The sequence below is a fragment of the Propithecus coquereli genome, unplaced genomic scaffold (assembly GCF_000956105.1).
Source record: "Propithecus coquereli isolate 6110/MARCELLA unplaced genomic scaffold, Pcoq_1.0 Scaffold451, whole genome shotgun sequence".
NCBI lineage: Eukaryota > Metazoa > Chordata > Mammalia > Primates > Indriidae > Propithecus > Propithecus coquereli.
Window position 1 is genome coordinate 1,627,141 of NW_012150297.1, and position 19,232 is coordinate 1,646,372.

The 19,232-nt window shown below is 54.8% G+C and overlaps 1 protein-coding gene across 1 annotated transcript in view; it reads left to right on the forward strand.

Annotated features, from left to right (window-relative positions):
* The window catches only part of MSRA (methionine sulfoxide reductase A), a 326,674-nt gene extending 308,056 nt beyond the window's left edge, over positions 1–18,618 (forward strand). Inside the window, exon 5 of the mRNA XM_012654932.1 lies at positions 18,396–18,618. Coding sequence (XP_012510386.1) covers positions 18,396–18,560 — 165 coding nt within the window. The 3' untranslated portion in view covers positions 18,561–18,618. The remainder of the gene's footprint in view (positions 1–18,395) is intronic.
* The last annotated feature ends 614 nt before the right edge of the window (positions 18,619–19,232 follow it).

Sequence of the window (19,232 nt, forward strand, 5' to 3'; positions counted from 1 at the left end):
GTTAAAATTTTGGTCCCCACTATCCAGTTGACTGTCCGTAGAGACAACGTTCATGGACTCCTAGCTGGAGTGCAGGGGCCTTTCCAGCCCTGAGGAGCCAAGTTCTTTCTGTGTCGTCCGGGGACCCCTCTTATAAAACTCCCACTTGAACCGTTCTGGGGCAAGCCATCCATTGTCAGAGACCTCTAATGTGGAGAAAGTTCTTCTTCGTGATGAAAGGGCTGCATGCTGCCTCTACGCAGTTCCCCTTGCTGGTCTAGTCTCAGCTTTAGCGCAAGACGGAGCAGCTCTTCTGTCCTTTGTCAAGAGAGACTTTCTTTGAGGCCAGCAATGAAGTTCTTCTGCCGCCTCCATTGAGGTGGTCTGAGCAGCCCCTGCCTGCTGGGATGGCCTTTGCCCGAGACAGCCAGGCTCGTCCATGCCGGCACGACGGCGGAGCCCAGACCTGGGCAGGGGTGCTGCGCCCGGACAGTGGCAGGTGCCCCCACGCTCTGTGCTGGGGAGACGCTGCCTGCTGCCAGCAATTCCTCCAACAGCTGCTCGGCCAAAAATAAGTTCTCAGCTGCTAAGGCCTGATCTTTCCGCTCCCCTTCTCTTTGGAAGCTGAGAATCCAGAGGTCTGCCAGCTGGAACTGGGCGACTGGGGATTTTTTTCCCATCCAGCCGAAAGGAAAAACAGTACAAAGTTTTCTGTTTCTTTTTTAACCTTATTATGCCAAAGGAGTCGTCTTGTTCTTAAGGGCAAAAAATACCACCATTGCTTGTGAATTTGCTTTTAAAATAGCATTGGAAGCGGTAGGGCTGCGCCGCGCCTCTCTCTGCTGATTCCCTGGCAGAAGCCCCCATCGGGAGAGGCAGATGCGGCTTCCACTCGAGGGGGGGTGGCTCTGGGAAAAAGCCCGAGCACCGAGTTCGGCTCAGCAAATCTGCTGCCAACCTTCGGCTTGATAAACTGCCTATTTGCACAGAGGACAGGAGCAGCTGCCTGCACTGTGGAATTTTCCGAGGGCTGCAAAACTTTCAAGTCAGAGCTTGAAGTCATTCATTCCTTTATTTAGCAAATATTTATCGGCACTTGCCGTGTGCCAGGCAGTGTGCTGGGGCTGCGAAGGTGAATAGGGGACAGTCCCTGTCCTCAAGTCTCTCACCGAATAGGGGGAGAAGTGGACAAGAGAGAAGTGAGTGTGGTCTGCTGTGATAGGTATTCTAGAAGCCCCCACGGTGTCAGAGCATAAGAGGGGGCAACACGTGGTGGTGTACATGGCTGTGATGGTGACTGTAGTATTGATTATTGCTGCTCTTGTTCCTAATAACCTGCAAGGATGCACAACACACATGAAGGAACAACCGGCTCTGCTTCAGATGGATGGTCTTGGGGACAATCCAGAACTTGTCACCAGGGAGGTGACACTTGAGCTGCTTTAAAAGAATATGGCAGAGCTTGGGAGCGAAGCCTTTCCTGACAAGGATTAGAATAACCATGGGAAACACCCGCAGCCATTTCAGCATCTCTAGAGCTATGTGTGTTGGGGGGTAGGGTGAATGCATGTTAGGGTAGGGGTACGCTGATAAGCCACATTCCTGGAAATGGGGAGTCTCCGAAGAGCTCTAAGCAGCAGAGACAGCGTGAGTTTGCATGTCACCTGGTCACTCTGCAGGAGCTGTGGGGGCTGGGCCGCAATGCATGGGGCTGGGCACGGAGGCGGGAGGTGGGCTGGGGTGAGAAATGACGAGAGAGCCTGGCCTGCGGTAGGGAGGGCGGAGGGGAGGAGACAGTTAGGAAATAAATCAGGGAGGAGGTCAGTAGGACTTCACGACCTATAACCTGTCCGGGCTGTGTGCGGGGGTTGGGGGGTGAGTGAATGAGGAATGGAGCTGAGAATATCGAGCCCCCAAACCCCCCAGGCCAACCAAGAAAAGAAAACAAGGAGGGGAACAAGGGCAAGAAAAAAGATAAAGACGTGCTGATCCGTGCTGACCTGGAATGGTGGGCCTGCTTTTTGGGGCTGCTGCCTGGAGACAGTGAGAATCCCATTGAGAGATGCAGGGCCAGAGACCATCAGCCTTTCGGGGGAGTCCCACTGCCGGTGGTGGCAGGAGGAGAAGGGTAAGGGGCAGTGTTAAACAGGAAGGGGGGACCCTCACACCCGTGTCAATTGATTCTCGACAAGGGTGCCAAGACCATTCAATGGGGAAAGGAGAGTCTTTTCAACAGATGGTGCTGGGACAACCAGATCGCCAGTTTTGTGAGTGAACGTAAGTGCCAAAGAATGAAGCCGGGCCCTTACCTCACACCATATACACCAGTTAACTCAGAGTGGATCAAAGACCTAAACAGAAGAGCTAAAACTATAAACTTCTTAGAAGAAAACAGAGGAAAACCATCACTGGGTTTGCAGTGGATTTAATGCAATGGATTTGGCAGTGGTTTCTTGGCTAAGATACCAAAAGCACAGGCAACACAAGAAAAATACATTGGACTTCACAAAAATTAAAGACTTTTCTACATCAAAGGACACTATCAAAGATATAAAGAGATAGCCCACAGAATGGGAGAAAATATTAGCAAAACATATGCTAATAAGGAATTAATATCCAGAATATATTTTTTAAAAACCTCCTATAATTCAACAACCACAAAAAAAGGAACCCACTTCAAAAACAGGCAAAGGACTTAAATAGACATTTCTCCAAAGAAGATCTACGAGCGGCCAATGTGGCGGATGAGAAGATTCTCGGCACCACTCATCCTGAGGGAAACGCAAATCAAACCACAGTGAAATGCCACTTCAGACCCATCAGGATGGCTGTTACCAAAACAAAACAGAACAGAGAATGGTAAGTTTTGGTGAGGATGTGGAGAAATTAGAACCTTTGTGCGTTGCTGGTGGCAGTGTAGAATGCTACAACGACTGTGGAAAACATTCGGGCAGTTCCTCAAGAAGTTAAACACAGAATTGCTATACCCTACGAGCAGTCCCACCCCTAGGGAGACACCCTTAATCATTGAAAGCAGGGACTCAGACAGACACTATATACCTATGTTCATAGCAGCCTTATTCACAGTAGCCTAAAAGTAGAAGCCACCCAAGTATCCATCAACAGATGAATGGATAAACGAAGTGTGGTCTGTATACACAGTGGAATATTACTCAGCCTGGAAAAGGAATGAAATTCTGACACATGCTACAAATGGATGAACCTTGAAGATGTGATGCTAAATGAAATAAGCCAGTCACAAAAGGACAAATGCTATTGATGCCACTCATACAAGGTACCTAGAGTAGTCAAATCCATAGAGACAGAAAGTGGAAAAGAGGTTCCCAGGGGCTGCGGAAGGAGGGAGTTACTGTTCAATGGGTATAGAGTTTCTGGTTGTGGTGATGGAAACGTTTGGGAATGGATAATGCTGTTGGTTGCACAACACTGAATATACTTAGTGCATCTAACTGTACACTTACACATGCTTAGCATGGTAAGCACTATGTTATGTAGATTCTACCGTAACAAAAATAAATCGATAAAAAGGAAGGCAGGCAGACCCGGAACTTGCAGGGCGCTTTGCTCAGATTCCCTGGGCTCTCCCATCCGGAGCGCATTTCAACCCTGGACATGGCTGAGGGGGCTGCTGTCGCTCCCGGTGCGATTCCTGACACGCAGGCCGTGCTGTGGGTTCGTCCCCTCCCCTCCCTGAGCGTCTGGCTGAGAAGGCGTTGCCCCCAAACTGGGAGGAGCTCTCGTGGGCTGAGCCTTGCTCTGAGGGCCCCAGCCTCCTATTCCAGCTCCCGGCTGAGCAGGGAAGACCGAGCCCTGCAGGCCTCTCTGCTGAGGGCAGCCCTCACTGCACTTCCTTCTCCTCGGCCACCAGCTGCCCTCCGGGCTGGAAGTCTTTCCCCCCTTTCCTCTCGCCCCTCCGCGGGGCACCCCAGGCTGCCTCTTGTGCGTTATCCTTCCAAAGGAGCGAGCGCCCGGCACCCCACCACACGTCCCCAGCCCAGGGTGCTCCCTGGAGGCGGCGGGGAGCCCCAGCAGCCCGTAGCATTCACGTCCAAGGATGGCTACTGGCTGGGCGTAAGGGACGGAGAGAAGGTGCAGGAGTGTCACAGTGGGAAGAAACACTCTCCTGGGACAGGCATGGTCACATTTGTGTCGGGAAATGCCCTTTTCAAAAAATGCATAGTTGTACACAGCCAAGCTATTTTCGAAAGGGTAGTAGAGTGATACTTTTGCACGGTATTTGTAGTTATTTCGTTTTGCAATATGGAATCAGTACGGAATTTTCCAGACTTGAGGTTTCAACACAAAATTGTATCTTCCCTGCACCGAATGGCCCCAGCATTGGTGATGAACCTGGTTGCTTCTGAGAAGTGAAGAGAACACACCTAGCAAGTCTTTGGCCGCTGAACCCATGGCCAAAGCACGCTGCCGTCGAGTATCTGGAAACCGGAAGAGCAGACAGCTTCCGGGAACCAGAGGACGAGTCGCCACGTCCAAGCACGAAAGCCAGCGTGCTCGGCTCCTGTCGCGGCTCCGGTTTTAGGCACTGGTACCCAGAAAGTTTGAGATCCTTGTCTGCCAGCCCCTGTAAATGAGAAGCCACAGATTAAAACGTCCGGGGCTGGCTTGGGGAGGCCCCCTCTGAAAGCACCAGAGAAGCTCCTGGAACTTGGCATCTGAGACAAAAGAAATACCAGCCAGCAGAGAGGGAAAGCAGGTGAGAAGCTTCCAGAAGCAAAGTGCCTCACTGTGTGACGTTTCAGGGGAAAAATGAGGTCGACCCGGCCGACAAGGAGAAGTCCTGTCATGCCGGGTGGGAAGGCAAGTGTGGGGCCTCGCACAGCTCAGCAGCTCCCGGCGCAGTGGCCAGGACAATGGGGCCCCTGCTCAAACAGCGTCCTCAGGCCAGTGGAAGGGCCCTGTGTGTGCCAGGGTGACTCAGCCCCATGGGATAGGAGAGCCTGGGCAGGGAGGACTTCCGGGGGGCTCTGGGACTGCTCGCTGGGGGCAGTGGGCTTCCAGCTGGACTCTGACACTCAAGAGCAAGGCTGCTGGGTAGCTCTCTGGGGCAGACATTCCAGAAGAGCCTTCAGCACCCACGTCTGGGACTGACAGAAGCCTGGCACATGGGTGCTTTGCACAGTCAGGGCCTTTGTTAAGGCCTCACAAAGTTGAAACCGCGGGAGGACACATGTGGGATTAGCAGCAGCCGTGCTGCGGGGCCAGGCCCGGGCCGAGGTCGCCAGGCCGGACCCGAGTCCTGGCTCTGCAGGTGCCACCGTGTGTCCCCGTGAGGCTCATTCCCTCCCGAGTCCCCAGGCTTCCAGCTGCACCTGCCACAGAGGATTGTCTGGGGATTGAAGAAGACAAACTAGTAAAATACCTGCAACTCGTGAGCACGTAATAAATAATGGATACATACTGAAACCCACGGTGGGCAGGGAAGTATGTAACTCACTTCGGAAAGATTTCTCTTGAAATGTCATTATAATATTAAGGGGTTTCATTTTATGTTGATGAAGTTAAACTTAAGAAAAGTCTTCAGAGGACCCAGCCCTGCACCGCCAGCCCTCTCAGCATGTTCCAGGCTGTCACCCCAGCCCCTGGTCCGTGCAGAGAGGACACCTCGTTCCCGACAGTGCCGGGAAACCGAGATGTCGCTCCTCTTCCTCCGCGGACAGCGCGGCAGGGCTTTCCCCAGGGAAGGCTCTGGGCTCGCACCTCCGGATAAGATAGCCCTGAGCCTTTCTCTTCCCAGCGGGGTCCTAGATGGATTCTGTGTCAGCCCTGTGACAAATGACAGGCCTGCTGCCAGGGAGGCGAGCAAAGTGACGTCCCCTGGCCCCTGTGAGGAGGTGGAGGTGGCGCACCGGCCATGCGCAGCTTCCTGGAGCAGTTGGCGTCCTGCGGGGCCGTCCGGGCGGGGCCGCTCCCTCCCTCACCTACGCGCCGCCATCGGCAGCTGTTCCTGACAGGTGCTCGGGCTCTCCATGGCAGATGGTGACCAAAATGGGCTTGCTGGCAGGCCGTGCCGCTGCACCGCCCTCCCTGCACACGCCCACGTGCGAACCGCAGCCCGGCCTGGGCTCTGCTCTCGCGGCACCTGCCCGGGGTTGCAGGTGTAGCCAGAGGGCTCGTTTCAGAAGGGCAGGCGTGTTCCCCTGGGCCGCCCACCGCAGTCTGGCACCCTTCGGTATGTGGCCACCACACTGTGAACCTGGCATGTCCTTGCTCCCAGGCACAGCTTTCTCCCTCTGTCTCCTCGCTGGTGTGTTTGGCACACGGCACGGCTGTGTACCCACGGCTCCCCACGGATGGCTTTCGGCTTGGCCCAGCCGGAGCCCACGAAGGCCAGGCCACAGTCGGCCACAGTCACAGGTTCCGGTTGCAGGGGCGAGGCTGCCCTTTGTTCCCTCCCATCTGTTTCCCGGAGCGTGGTCTTGCGTGTGACAGACAAGACTCACGGGTGCTGCTCCGCTGTCGATAGGATCCGAAATGCATCAGGAGCCTGGTCTCTGTAAAACAGCAGGACAGGCCTGTGCCCCAGTGCCAGAGGGGACACAGCGCTCAGCCTCACTCCTGGGAGGAGCCAGGAGGGACTAGGGGGCTCTGCCCTTCCCTGTGGCTCCTTCACCGTGCGGGACCCTGCGCCCAAGCAGGGGCCGCCCCGCCCCCAGGGCATCATGGCCTTGCCAGGGGCCACCCAGCTCCGCCGCCCACAGCCCTGCAGGAGCCCCCCTGCACCGTGTTTGGGCTGCTCATTCCAAACAACTAACCAGCCAAGGCAGCCAGATGAGGGGGACATCTGGCATGAGACGGTCGCCAAGTCACCCCTGTTCCATCACTGGCAGGAAGGAAATGGGCTCTTTGTGCCAGATTCTTGGAGAGAGAGAACGAAAGCGAGTGCCCCGCGCCCTGCGTGTCTGCTGCTTCCCCTGACGCCTCAGCGGTCCCTCTGCTCTCCCTGGAACTTGGACGCCAAGGACCCTGTTTCCATAACTCTTCAGGGCAGACTTTTGCCACTTGGTGTTGATCACACACAAGCTCATGCACGCACACGCGCGCGCACAGACACACACACGGGAGGGACAGAGGAGCTATTCGCTGGGTGTCTTCCAGGGTGAGGCTCTCTGCAGAGTGCTCCTTTAGGGAGCTGAATAGGATCCAATAAGACAATAGGAACTAAGTACCTCGTTCCTGCCCCTCCCCAGTGGGGGGAGATGTTAATGACCTTCCCTGTAGCTGGTTCTTTGGGGAGTGACGGACTCCGCCTGTGAGCCAGGAAAGAGACTCACGCACTCGTGCTGGGTCGCGGGAGAGGGTGTGTTCTCAGCCAGCGTCGCTGAGAGGGGTCTAGCTTGGCGGGCTGAGCATGGTCTCCAGTGGTCACGGCTACTCGTTAGCAGTGTGACCTTGGGCAAGGTCCCTCACCTCTCTGACCCTGTGTTATTCTGGTAATGAGAATAATAGTCTGTTGAAGAGTGTTTTATAACTTTTCAAGTAACAAGCTCTGCAAGATAATATTGTCATTCTCATTTTAGAGATGAGAAAATTCACGTAGAGAAAGGTAAGTGACTTGGCCAGGGCCGTGCAGGCCAGTGGCATCCTGCCAGGTAGTTGAGGCACAGGAAGGGGGGGTGTGGGAGGTGCCCCAGAGTGGGCAGCCTGGGGTTCCACTGGGCAGGTCAGGTGCTGGCAGCGTGGGCGGCAGGGCCCTGGGCAGGTTGGCACAGTCTCCTTGGAGTGCGTTGCTTACTTTCCCTGCCTAAGGTGACCTGACTGCCCACTCTCACACTCACAAAGGTGGTGTTTTTTCACATGTGAGCCATGTCTTCCCCGCTCTGTGCTTGTTCCTTCGATTTCTTTGAGGGGTGCAGGGGTTCTCCTCATCTGTTGGAAGTCTCGTGTGGGCCTCCTTTGGCAGCCAACCGAGAACTCCTTGAAACATATGCAGCCCACGGAACCGAGATGGGGCTCTCGCTGGGGATGGCCTTGAGCCTTGTCAGATGTGTCATTTGCTCGTGTCCTTGCAAATATGATAAGCAAGAGCTATGCATCTCGCAACAGAGAGGAGGATACGAAATGCCGGTGCTCGCACAGGTCCCGGTCAGGGGCAGGGGTAGACTTCAGGGTCATCACATGAGGGGGCAAGACCAGCTGGAGGGTTATGGCCACAGCCCAGGCAAAAGCCAGAGATGGCTTTGAACCTGGACGTGTCCATGAGGGTGGGAGTGGGTTCGTGGACCGTTCTGGATGAACTGTCGAGATTTGCTTGACTATTGTGATCTGCTGTGGGACACAAGACCAGGGAGTTGACGATGTCAGTGAAATGTGTTGCTCGGGGGGCCAGAAGCTGATGGTGCCGCGGGCCAGGAGAGGGAACAGGGGAAGACCACCAGCTCTGGGGAAGGAAGGAGAATGGCTCCAGAATGTGTTGTGTTTGAAGTTCTGGGGTGGGGAGTGGTGAGGGGCAGGCAGGAGTCGGTAGGCAAGTGAAGAGAAGGGTCTAGATCCCAGGAAATGGCGGGGGACAGAAACATGGAGCAGGAATTATCACTGGTTTAAACAACACAGTTCCTGGAGTATGGGATAGTTTATATTTTTATTAAAATTCTTACTCGCTCATTTTATTTTTATTTTAATGTCTGTTTCTGCCACCTATGGTCATTGCATTCTGAAGTCTGATCAGGTTTCAATGCTGAGAATCTTGTCCGGGATCACTTCAGCCTTCAAGCCACGCTGGCAACGCACGGTTCCTTGAGTGGATTAACAGGATTGCAAAGCAGCAGCAATAGATGTAAACTTCCTAGGCTTTCAATTGTGAGAAATCGGTAAGCTGACGAGCTTCTACACGCCAAATTCTAATTTTGTTCCAAGGGTAAATCATGAGATCAGGATTACGGCAGAAAAACTGTGTCATCACAGAGAACTAGGGTCGTGGCAGGGAACACACATCCGAGAGAAAGGACCGTGTCTCTGGGAGATGTGCAGGAATCAAGGTTCTCGGCATCAGTAACTGGGACCACTCTTCTTGTACATCTTTATGGTGACACTTAAAGAGGAACATGCAACAAAAACATCCAGGTTTGCAAGTGAAGTTCACCTGAAATGTGAGTGAGGAATGCTGGCCCTCAGTGGACATGGAACACTGTTCAGTGAAGGAGGCAGCTGTGAGCGGCTGCAAACCCGGGTTCCGGGGCCAGACTGCCCGGGCCCAATCCTGCCTCCAGTCGCCTCTGCCGAGCGCTCTCCTTGCCAGAGGGGCTGAGAAGCTGCTTTCCCTAGAGGGGCTGCGCTGGGGACACACGCAGAGCCGGGCACAGAGGAAAGGCCGAGCGTCCTCACATACACACTGCTGCTCGTCTCCCAGACACACAGGATTTTGACGTGGGCATATTAAATATATATTGATCGAGATAGTTCTTCATAGAATAGGTTGGAGGAAAAAGATTATCCTCCAAGGCCTGGGTCCGGGTTCTTCCCTGTGGCAGTGGCGATCCCATGCATGGCCGTGCGTTTCGTGACATCCAGGACCCACGTGCAATGGGGGCGCTTGGCCGGGTGTCACCGACACTCTAGTGTGGAAAGTCTGGCCGTGTCTGCACAGTACCAAAAATCCAGGTGCCGTGTGAAAACCAAGTCACTCATTTTGGTGCCAGCGGAACATGGGAGGAGGTAGAATAGGGCTAGGTAGGCTCTAGACGGTCCCACCTTCTCTGGGCGTAACCCCTGCCACCTCCTCCCCCCCACAGAGTGACATTCTATGGCATCGCAGAGTAACTAACGTGGTTTGAGCTGTGCCGCTGAAGTTGAATTCATGCAATGTATTATTTCAAATACATTTTATCTGTCCCTCAAAACGGTGCTGAGAGGTAGATGTCTTATCCCCATTTTACAGAAGAGAAGGCCAAGCTCAAGGTCAGATGCTCAAGGTCACATGATTTGGTGGAACCAGAGGTAGAGCTCAGACCCCTGTGGTCACCAGCCTCTGGACAAACATGATCAATTTGGGAACTCCCGGAGACGTCAGAGGAATTTTTGATACATAGAGATACAAAATGCTACTTTCAGTACATAGTGCTACTGTCCTAACTCTAGTTAACATGGGCTTTTATCATCTTAGCTGGAAAGTGTGCCGATTATATGCAAATTTAAGTTGCATAATTAGCTTGTGTTCCTGCTAGCTTCTCTTGAGGGAGTTTCAGTTCTTCCACTGGTTCTGAGCCTTGGAGGAAATGAACATTATGTTCTGGCAAAGAACCTAATCCTATGGCCTATTTGGGGTTCTCCTCCCCCAGCCCCCACGCCTCCTTTCCCTCCGCTCCCTCTTTCCTTCCATCTTTCAAAAACATCCCGACTGTACTTTGCTGCTAAGAAGATTAAACAGCCTGAGTAAGATCCCTCCATCTTATCTGCACTCAGGTTTTATTGTTATTATATTGGAAATTAGAAGATCCAAAGAGGCCAGAGTGTTCTAGTGATGCCTGCTTAGAAGGTGAGACACTGTTGCCTGAAACTGCTAGAACACCATGCGCGCTTGTCACCGGCCGAGCCGAGATGTCACACTGACAGCGTCGCAGGGAAACAGCCTTTGTGGGCCGTCCTCCGTGTGTTCACACTGTGTCGTTTTTAAGCTTTAGAGGAAACTGACAAAAGCTGCTGTTCTCTCTTTCTTTAGCATCTCCATATAGGCCCAACCATGTGAGGCTGGACGCTAAATCATCATAGCAAACCACATCTAAAGCGCATTTTCTCGTACAGCTCATATTTTATTTTATAGTCCTATTTTTAATTTCTTTTGATAATAATAAAAAAGACTCGATCGTTTAGTTCTTAGCCCCAGCCAATATAGCGTGAGGTTGTACATGTTGCAGCCCAAGGGAGAGTTTCTGCTCGCAAGCTGCCCGGCCTGTTTGCGGTTGACAGATGTAACCTACCCCAGGGCAGAGCAAGTCTCAAGGGGGGTTTTAATTTCTTAATATGGAAATGAGCGCAACTTTTATTGTCTTAATCAGTGAATAAAAAAACAATAAAGTTGCTCAGTCTCATTTTTTAAACTTAGCATAAGAGGATTTTAAAAAATTGCAATTGCCTTTTAAGTTACTGTTGAAAGTTAATTTTCTCTGTGTTCAGGAAGATTCTGCTAGCAGCCCTACAGATAGGTAGATAATTCTTTAACCGTTCTGCAATTAGGGTGACCGACCATTGAAGTTTGTCCTGGCGTTAGCCCTGAAAGTTCTGCATCCTGAAAAATCCCCCAGCTCTGACAAACCAGGACGGTTGGCCACTCTGCCTACAGTCCAAATTGAGACCAATCTTTCCAGCAGCTCTGAGTGGCTGAGCCTCATCCATAAATGAGAAATGGTGGTTCAGAAAAGTTCCTCTGCCTCCCTGAATTCAGTGTTCTAAACTTAAGCAGCTTTAAGTTCTTTTCTATTCAACCTTTTTAGAACGAAGGATCTTTCCTTTTAATGAAATCTGCATTTCATTCCCCAAGGTGAAACCCAGTGTCCTTGGCTTTCTCTGAAAAGTGAAAAGTGGTTTCTTTTGTGTACTAAATGCTAGGCATATAACAAAAACAGAGGTTGTAGTTAATTGATTGCAGATATGAAAAAGCAGATTATAAACCCTCAGAGAGCTACGCAGAGAAGAGAGAGATCTATGTTTCCTGAATCTGAAAGCCACGAAAGGAAAACGTGTTACAGGAAACGCCGTTTGAATTCTTTTTCAAAACCAACAGACCTCAAAGGAAAGATCAAACCAAGAGGAATCGGCGGTCCTTGAACGCGTCATTGACGGAAACCATCTTGTGGGTGCCGAGTGCCCTGCGCGGCCAGAGCAAATGGGCGGTGGCGCATTTCAGCCACACGACCCTGGGCTTCGTCCTCAGGCCTGAGGTGTCAGCGTCTCAGCCCCCTCTTCAGGCCGGGGTTGCAGGAAGCCCTCCCCACCTGGCAGGGTGTCACCTTTCAAGGTGCCCAGTAGAGAGGAAGGCAGGACCCGTTCCTCTTGAACCCAGGAAATGGTGCTTGGAATTTGGGAGGAGTGGGAGGCAAAGGGTAAGGAGGCAGCAATGGGAGAACAAACAGCCCCGCTTCCTTGGGGTCCCCGCCCCAGCCCAGTCAGCCTTACGGCCCTCACTGCCGGCCAGCAGGTGAGCCTCAGAGACACCTGCCAACTTGCCTGGGTGCACGTGGCTCCTTCGGTCTCGTGAAGTGCCCCCTCTGTGGTTCCACTGTGATGGCAGGTGGTGGAAGGACAGGGTGTAGCTGAGTGGCCTTGAACAGGCACATAGAAATAGCCCCCCCCCCCCCCCCCGCCTCCAACCTTTCCCGCCGGGTGGCCCCAAGGTCCCGTCTGCTGGGCCCCTCGCCCTGGCCCCAGCCCACCTGGAAGGTTTATCCTCCAGGTCACCACGGCTGCAGGCGTTTGGCCACGGAGTTTCAGGAACAGGCCGTTCCTGTCTTCACGCCGCCCACCCGTTGTAAAATTCCCAGTTCAGTGTCCCCCTCCTGTGGGAGGCATCTTCCCAGATATATTAACCTGTCCTTCCTCTGTGCCGGCCGGGGGCTGTTCGCACCTGCAGCACCTCACACGTCCCCTCTGCCCCGCACGGCGGATGCTCATGACCACACATGTCCTGTCTCCTCCCGCGGAATTCCAGCATCCTGGTGGACGGAGGTCCTGGTCACTCCCCGGCATGTGGTCATGGGGTGTGGCATGTGCCCTCAGGAGGTGCAGGATGAGTCGCCCTGGAGTTCTACCAAACTCCCGAGACCTCAGTCACTCCTGTTTTGTCACATTTCAGCTACAACTTCACACTCCCAGGCCATGACATCTTCATCATGACCTCCTTCCTGAGCCATGAACTCCCTGAAGGCGGGGGACTTTTCCTTCCTCAGGCTGCGTCCCAGCACCCAGCACGGGGCCTGCTAGGCACTTAATGCGCCTGTGTCGTAACCGCTTGTGGGCCCTGCTGGGAGCTCCTCGAGGTCAGGGGTTGTCTTGTCCATCCCTACGTTCCACATGCCTGGCACGGCCTTGGCACGTAGCCGATGCACCACAGCGACTGCTGAGACCATTAATTAAGTGAAGTTGGAGAATTTAAGAACTTCCTTGCAGAGCAGTCTTGCTGCTGTGGACTTCTGCATAACCGTGCCTGTGCTCCCAGCCTTTCCACACCACACCCAAGCCTAGGGGATACAATGGAGGAAATTAAGTACTGCATTTGGGGGCTGTGCCCCCAGGTTGTCATTGTCCTTACACTGGGACCTAGGGTGATGGAGCCGTCACCAGCTATTGCTGGTCGCTGTGGCGAAGGAGAAAAGCAGCGAGGCTCCCGCTGGCGCTTTGCAGCTTCTGCCTGGCGAGGACCCGTGTCAGTTTCACTTGCGGTGCATTGGTCAAAGCAAGTCACGTGGTCAAGGCAAGGCACATGATCAAGGCAAGTCACGTGGTCAACGCAAGTCACATGATCAAGGCAAGTCACGAGGGCAGCTTGCCTTCAGGCAGGGCGAGGCATTTGGAGACCACTGGCCACACCTGCCTGCGAGAGCAGCACGTCCCACCTTGCAACATGCACGTGGGATTCAGCAGGTGCGGGGCGGGCGCAGGCTTTGGGTCGCTGACGAGCTCTAAGAGCCAGGGCAGAGCCTCGCGCCGCAGCGGTCGAGTGAACAGACTGAACTCTTTCCTTCCTCCCCTTCTCTGCAGAGACACAGCTCAGCTTGCAGCTCTGTTGTTCGCCACTGCAGGCCAGGAGAAATATCCCTGGCGGTCAGAAGATGCCGTGGTGTACCGCGAGGGTGCGCGGGGACGGGGAAATCGATCATGAAAGCTGTTAACTTTGACAGAACTGCGGTCTGGGAAGGACGCACGAGAATGCCACGTCGCTCGTCCAGAGGCCATCGTTCGCATAAGCTGGTCTTTTAATGGACCAAATGAGATCTGTGTCGCCGCTCTCCCTGCTTTCCCGCCCGGGGAGTTTGCAAAGCTGGGACAGGTCGGTGCGCCCCGACGGGGCCTGGTACGGGCCCCTGCCCCTTTGTGCATTCTCTGTGTCCTCGCGTGCTGTGGCTGGAGGGCACTTGTGCTGCTCTCATTTGTCCCACTGTGTGTGCCAGCAGTGACGGACTCGTGGGCAGTGCCACCGTCCCCGAGCCTGGAGCCCCTGCTGGCCCAGGGTCCTCGCTGGGGTTGAAGGCAAGCACTTGGCCCCCTCCCGTGGGCAGGGGTTGGCACTTGGGCTCTGTGCCGTCCTGAACCAGAAACGCATGAGCCTCTGCCCAGCTCGGAATAGGTGGTGGTTTTCTTTCTAGTGGTTTTATTTAATATCCATGCCAGTCATTTTATACGCTTTCCCAGAAGTTTTGATTGATGGCGGTCTGGTCAGCCAGAAGCTGCTGTGGACGGAAACTGCTGACTGGGGTGTTGGCTGTGTGTGGGGAGGGGGATTCGATGGAACTGGAGCTGGGAGGAACTGGCGTGGCCTCTCAGTTCCAAAGAGGCAGGTGGGAACCCGAGAGTGATGCGCCTGTACCAGCCCCCTGCTGCCACTAGAGGGCAGCGTGAGGAACAGAATCCCCATCCCGTGTCCAGCCCAGGGGACTCTTCCCCTAAAACGGCCCTGTTGGCTCCCAGACAGCAGCTTCAGGTCTTCTTCCACGACAAACCCCAGTTTCTTACAGGTTCAGACTCATAAATTGGATTTCTGTTCTGGGAAACTAATTTCATGCCACTAAAATATTTCACAAAGTTATCAAATAAAAAGAAATGCAGATTATATAATATATTTTACAAATAATTACGTAGAAGCCCAACATGAAGATAAGGCTAAATTCTTTTGGTGGGCGAAGGAGATGGGGTTTGCCCGGATCAGACTTAATCCGCTTTCGGAAACCGGAGTCTGGTGAGGTCCGAGCTGCAGGCGGCCTCTTCCCTTCCTGCGACTTTCCCTTCAGCAAGCACGGCCACTGCTCCTTGCGACAGGGGCCTTCAGACTGTGACCAGAATCAGGGTCATCTGTCCCAAACATGTTCACTGCTGGCTGGAGGTGCCCGCACGTTCCCAGAGCCCTGCGAGTGGTGACTTTGAACTCGGCGACCCTAACGGTGCTGAATCCAGGGCTGTGAGCGGACTCCAGAGGGTCCTAGAATCCTTGACATTCTAGGCAGATATTTGGTTGTGGGTTTGTGCGGGCAGAGTGTCCACAGTGCTTGTCCACTGGATTCTCAAGGGAACCCCTGACCGCCCCGAGACATTAAGAACCACTGCCACACACTCAGGTTTCTTCTTTATAGCGATACGTTCTCTAAAACGTAAAAAGTGCCTATGGTCAGTCCGTCTAAGGACGTTTGAGCTCCACTGTGCCTGCAGGCCAGGGGCGAGGGGTCACACGGGATTTAACCCCGTAGCTGTGCCAAGTGCACAGAGAGGCCCGCCCAGGGGAGGTTTGGGATTACGTAGCAGTGAAGACGAGAAGGAAAGGTGGCTGAGGGAGGTGACCACCGGAGCGAGGAGAGTGACTGGCAGGAGGACGCAGAGGGGAGGCAGGAGACTCATGCGACCTTTCCTTTTCCTGTCTCCCTTCATTCACACTCAGTTTCTTTCATGCTTTTTTGTCCTCCTGTCCCCACCTTTTGGGGCGGGTGGAGAGGACAGCCGCAGCCGAGGCTGCAGGAGGGCGCCACGCTAACTGCAGCCCCGGTGGCTGTGGCTGTTGTCTGCCACCCAGCCGGACCTGTCCAGAGGCCTAATGGCAGTGCAGGAGGCCAGCTTGCGGCGCTGTCTCCGGTGGGGTGCCTTTGAGGTTTTTCTTAGTGGAGTGTCTGCCATCTTGTGGCAGAGGCTGGTACTGCCTGGGCCCCGCCGTCTGACCTGCCGTCCAGGCTCCCCAGGTGCAGCCCCTGGGGTGGTCCTCGGGCCAGGTGGGCGGCTGTGAGGGGAGGACCTTCTTCCCACTGCGCCTGGCTTAGAGAGGCTCCTGGAGACAGCAGTTGTGAACTCCCGGGCAGAAGGCAGGTGTCGGCAGGTGACAGCGTAGGGACATGGAGGTGACGTCTCTCGGTAGGCGGTGTGGACAGTGGGAGGGAGCCCTCAGTAGGTGACCAAACGTGTGCCTTATTCTGGGCTTTCGACTAAGTGAGGGTGTGACTCGCATTCTAACTCTGGGCCCTTGGGAGGGAGCTTTTTATTTGGTATCTGGGTACCGCTGCAAACGACGAGAGGTCATTTTAAATCAGCCGTAGTTCTCCGGTTCTCCCAGCGAGCTCTGGGCCAGGAACGTCAGGTCCCGACTTAGCGTTTTCTTTTCTGCAAGCTCTCGAGTGGCGCCCGAGCAGCGAGCACACCCCGCAGACTCACCGTCTTCACCGGAATATTCCGTCCTCACAGCCGCCTGGTATCCAAAGCCTGCCTTCGGGGGGCGCGTCTTCACGGGCACACGCCAGCGGTTGTCTGAGTACCGCATTGCCCTGCTGTCCGCGGGCACTGGCCCGTCCTGCCCGCCCAGGGAGGTCGCTGCCGGCTGCGCATCTAACCCCGCCGGTTCCTCAGCCCCACACTCTTGCTCTGTTTCCTGAAAACCAATCTGGAACCAAGTCCTGTGCCAGCCAGGGCTCAGTCGCAGACACAGAAAGCGTTCGCCGTGTCTGCAGCAGGGTGGGTTTGACGAAGGGAGTTTGGTGTTCACAGATGCGTTAGCAGGGCTGTTGGGGTGAAGGGCAGGGACGAGCACCCTGAGATTTCAGGATATCAAGAAGTTACAGAAATTGCCAGAAATCATTGCCGAGGACTTTCCCGGCCTACAGCACGGGAGTGGCTGGCTCTCAGGAGCACGGCCGGGATGGCCCCCGGCAGGGACCCGCGCCCGTCCTCACAGCTGCGCCCTGCAGAAAACAGCTTCTCCTTTTACGCAGCCTGGCAAACTGCACGTGGGTTTCTGTCTTTGGTGGACTCTACCGTGGGGCCTTGTGGCGATGGGACCTGGGAAATGTAGTCTCCGCGCCTCCCACCTGCACGGCGCCGGCGAGCCGAGCGTGCCGGGGACCAGGGAACAGTATCTGACACAGTCACATGAGGCAGCAATGACAGCACTTCCTGCCCGCGGCCGTGGTGAGGCTAAAAGTAACAGGTGTGACGTCTCCGCACAGAGCGCGGCCTGCGGTGGACCCTTGATGACTGCGAGGTCACGATAAATTGTCAACGGTGATGTCAGAATGGCTTCTCGTCCGCATTTCTAACCCCTGCGAGGAAGCCGGCTGCTGCTGAGCTCTGGGGTCCCATCCGCCCGCCTCGACGAGGGCGCCGTCCTTCTCATTTCAGACCGGCTGGGCTGTGGGACCCTGGGTCGGCCTCGTGGGGGCTCAGAGGGTTGAGCAGAGATTCAGGAAATAGGCGACATTTCTCAGGAAAAACCTGAAGCCGGGAACCGTGCTGAATGCTAACCTGGCACTCACGCTGCTTGGCACGTTTGGGGACTTCGTCTAAAATGGACCAGAGGACGGTCAGAGTCCAGCCAGTTCCCGCCCTGGTTTGCAGCTCCGTCCCACATGGAGCCGGCGAAACCGGGATTGAGTCCCTGTGGCCTCGCGCTCAATGCTCCGGGCAGCCTGCGGCGAGAGGAATCAGGGCAGAGCCGGAGTCCGGGAGGGAGGAGAAGCAGCTGAAGTCCCTGGGGAGCCATGTCTAGTTCCTGATCCGTCTCCTGCCCCAAATAGCTCCGCTCTCCTCCCCGATTCGTGTTTACACCTGCCTTGCCCTGGCAGTAGATGCCACCAGGCTGTAAACTAGGACGCAGAGGCTGGTGACGGGCTGACACAGGCCCTCAGGCCACGTCCTCCCTGGCCCGGACTCCCCAGGCGCCCTGGCCTGGAGTTCAGAGTGCAGACCCCAGATGACCCCTGCTGGCCGGGCTACCCTGCAGGGTCCCTGCTCCTGGAGCCACGTACATGGGGGGACCCTCTGTCCTCCTAAGGAGGCCGGGCCTGTTCCTGAGCCGGTGGGCAGACGGGCGGTGCCGGGTGGTGCTGCAGCCCTGTCAGTCCTCCTTGGGGACACCAGGGAGCCACACTCACCCGATCTTTCCCCTGGGAGAGCTTTGGGGCCCATTTCAAACACACCCATGGGGTCCAAACCAGAGCAGCACCTCAGTGGTGGGTGGAGCATAAATTGTAGAGTAAAAAATGCTGATCTAAGCCTGATGTCAGTTCCCAATCACCTGAGGCACAGCCAGGTAAGTGCCCGCCCAGATTCACCCCACTGGGAATGGGCAGAGCCACCCGGAAGGACCCATGCGCCTCCCAAGCCACAGCCGGCTGCCCTCAGTGCCACCTCCCAGCCCCTGCCCCCTGGTGTCCTCTGTCCAGCCCAGGCCTAACAGTGCCTCTCTCCCCACACAGGTCCTCTCGGATCACGGCTTCGGCCCCATCACCACCGACATCCAGGAGGGACAGACTTTCTACTACGCGGAGGACTACCACCAGCAGTACCTGAGCAAGAACCCCGACGGCTACTGCGGCCTCGGCGGCACCGGCGTGTCCTGTCCGCTGGGTATTAAAAAATAATTTCTCCCCACATGCTGGGCCCTGGGGGTTCCTGCAAAAATGCTTTTAACAAATTGGGTGATGGTTTTGCAATTTGTATCAGTAGCTTTTTAGAAATGCACAAATAGCAAAAGGCATTTATAGAAATCTGGGTTATTGAGGTATAATTTACGGGAGGTGCTATGGCAAGTTGATAAAATGTAATTGATCTTCTGATAAGTTATGGTGGGGTTGGAGTTGGGAAGTTTTCTGGATCATTCGGGGTCTGAGTGAAGATAGCAGACACGCTGTGTTCTCCCCTCTTGGTCTGGGTGCCCGCCCTGAAGCCAGGGGCTGAGCCGCGAGATTGCTGGGCAGGATGAGGGGACCTCGGAGACCCTCCGTGCCCTCCTGCCCCCCAGTGCCTTACGATCTGCAAACATTTATAGCCTCCGTGGCTCATTCACTGAGACGCTTTGCTCTGTGGGACCCAGACACGTGTACAGGGCTTCCTGTCCCTCTTCAGCCCCCTTCGTGCAGAGGAAAGAGTTGAGTCAGCTCGATGAATTCTAATGCTTCGCTTATAGCCATGGGAGATGCTTGCTCTAATAAAAACCTGCAGCCCTTGAATACAAACCGCCTGGCCTCTCGTCTGTCTTCTCCTCATTTACGGAGGATATTCCTAAGTGCTGTCAGATGGACTTAAGAGTTCGA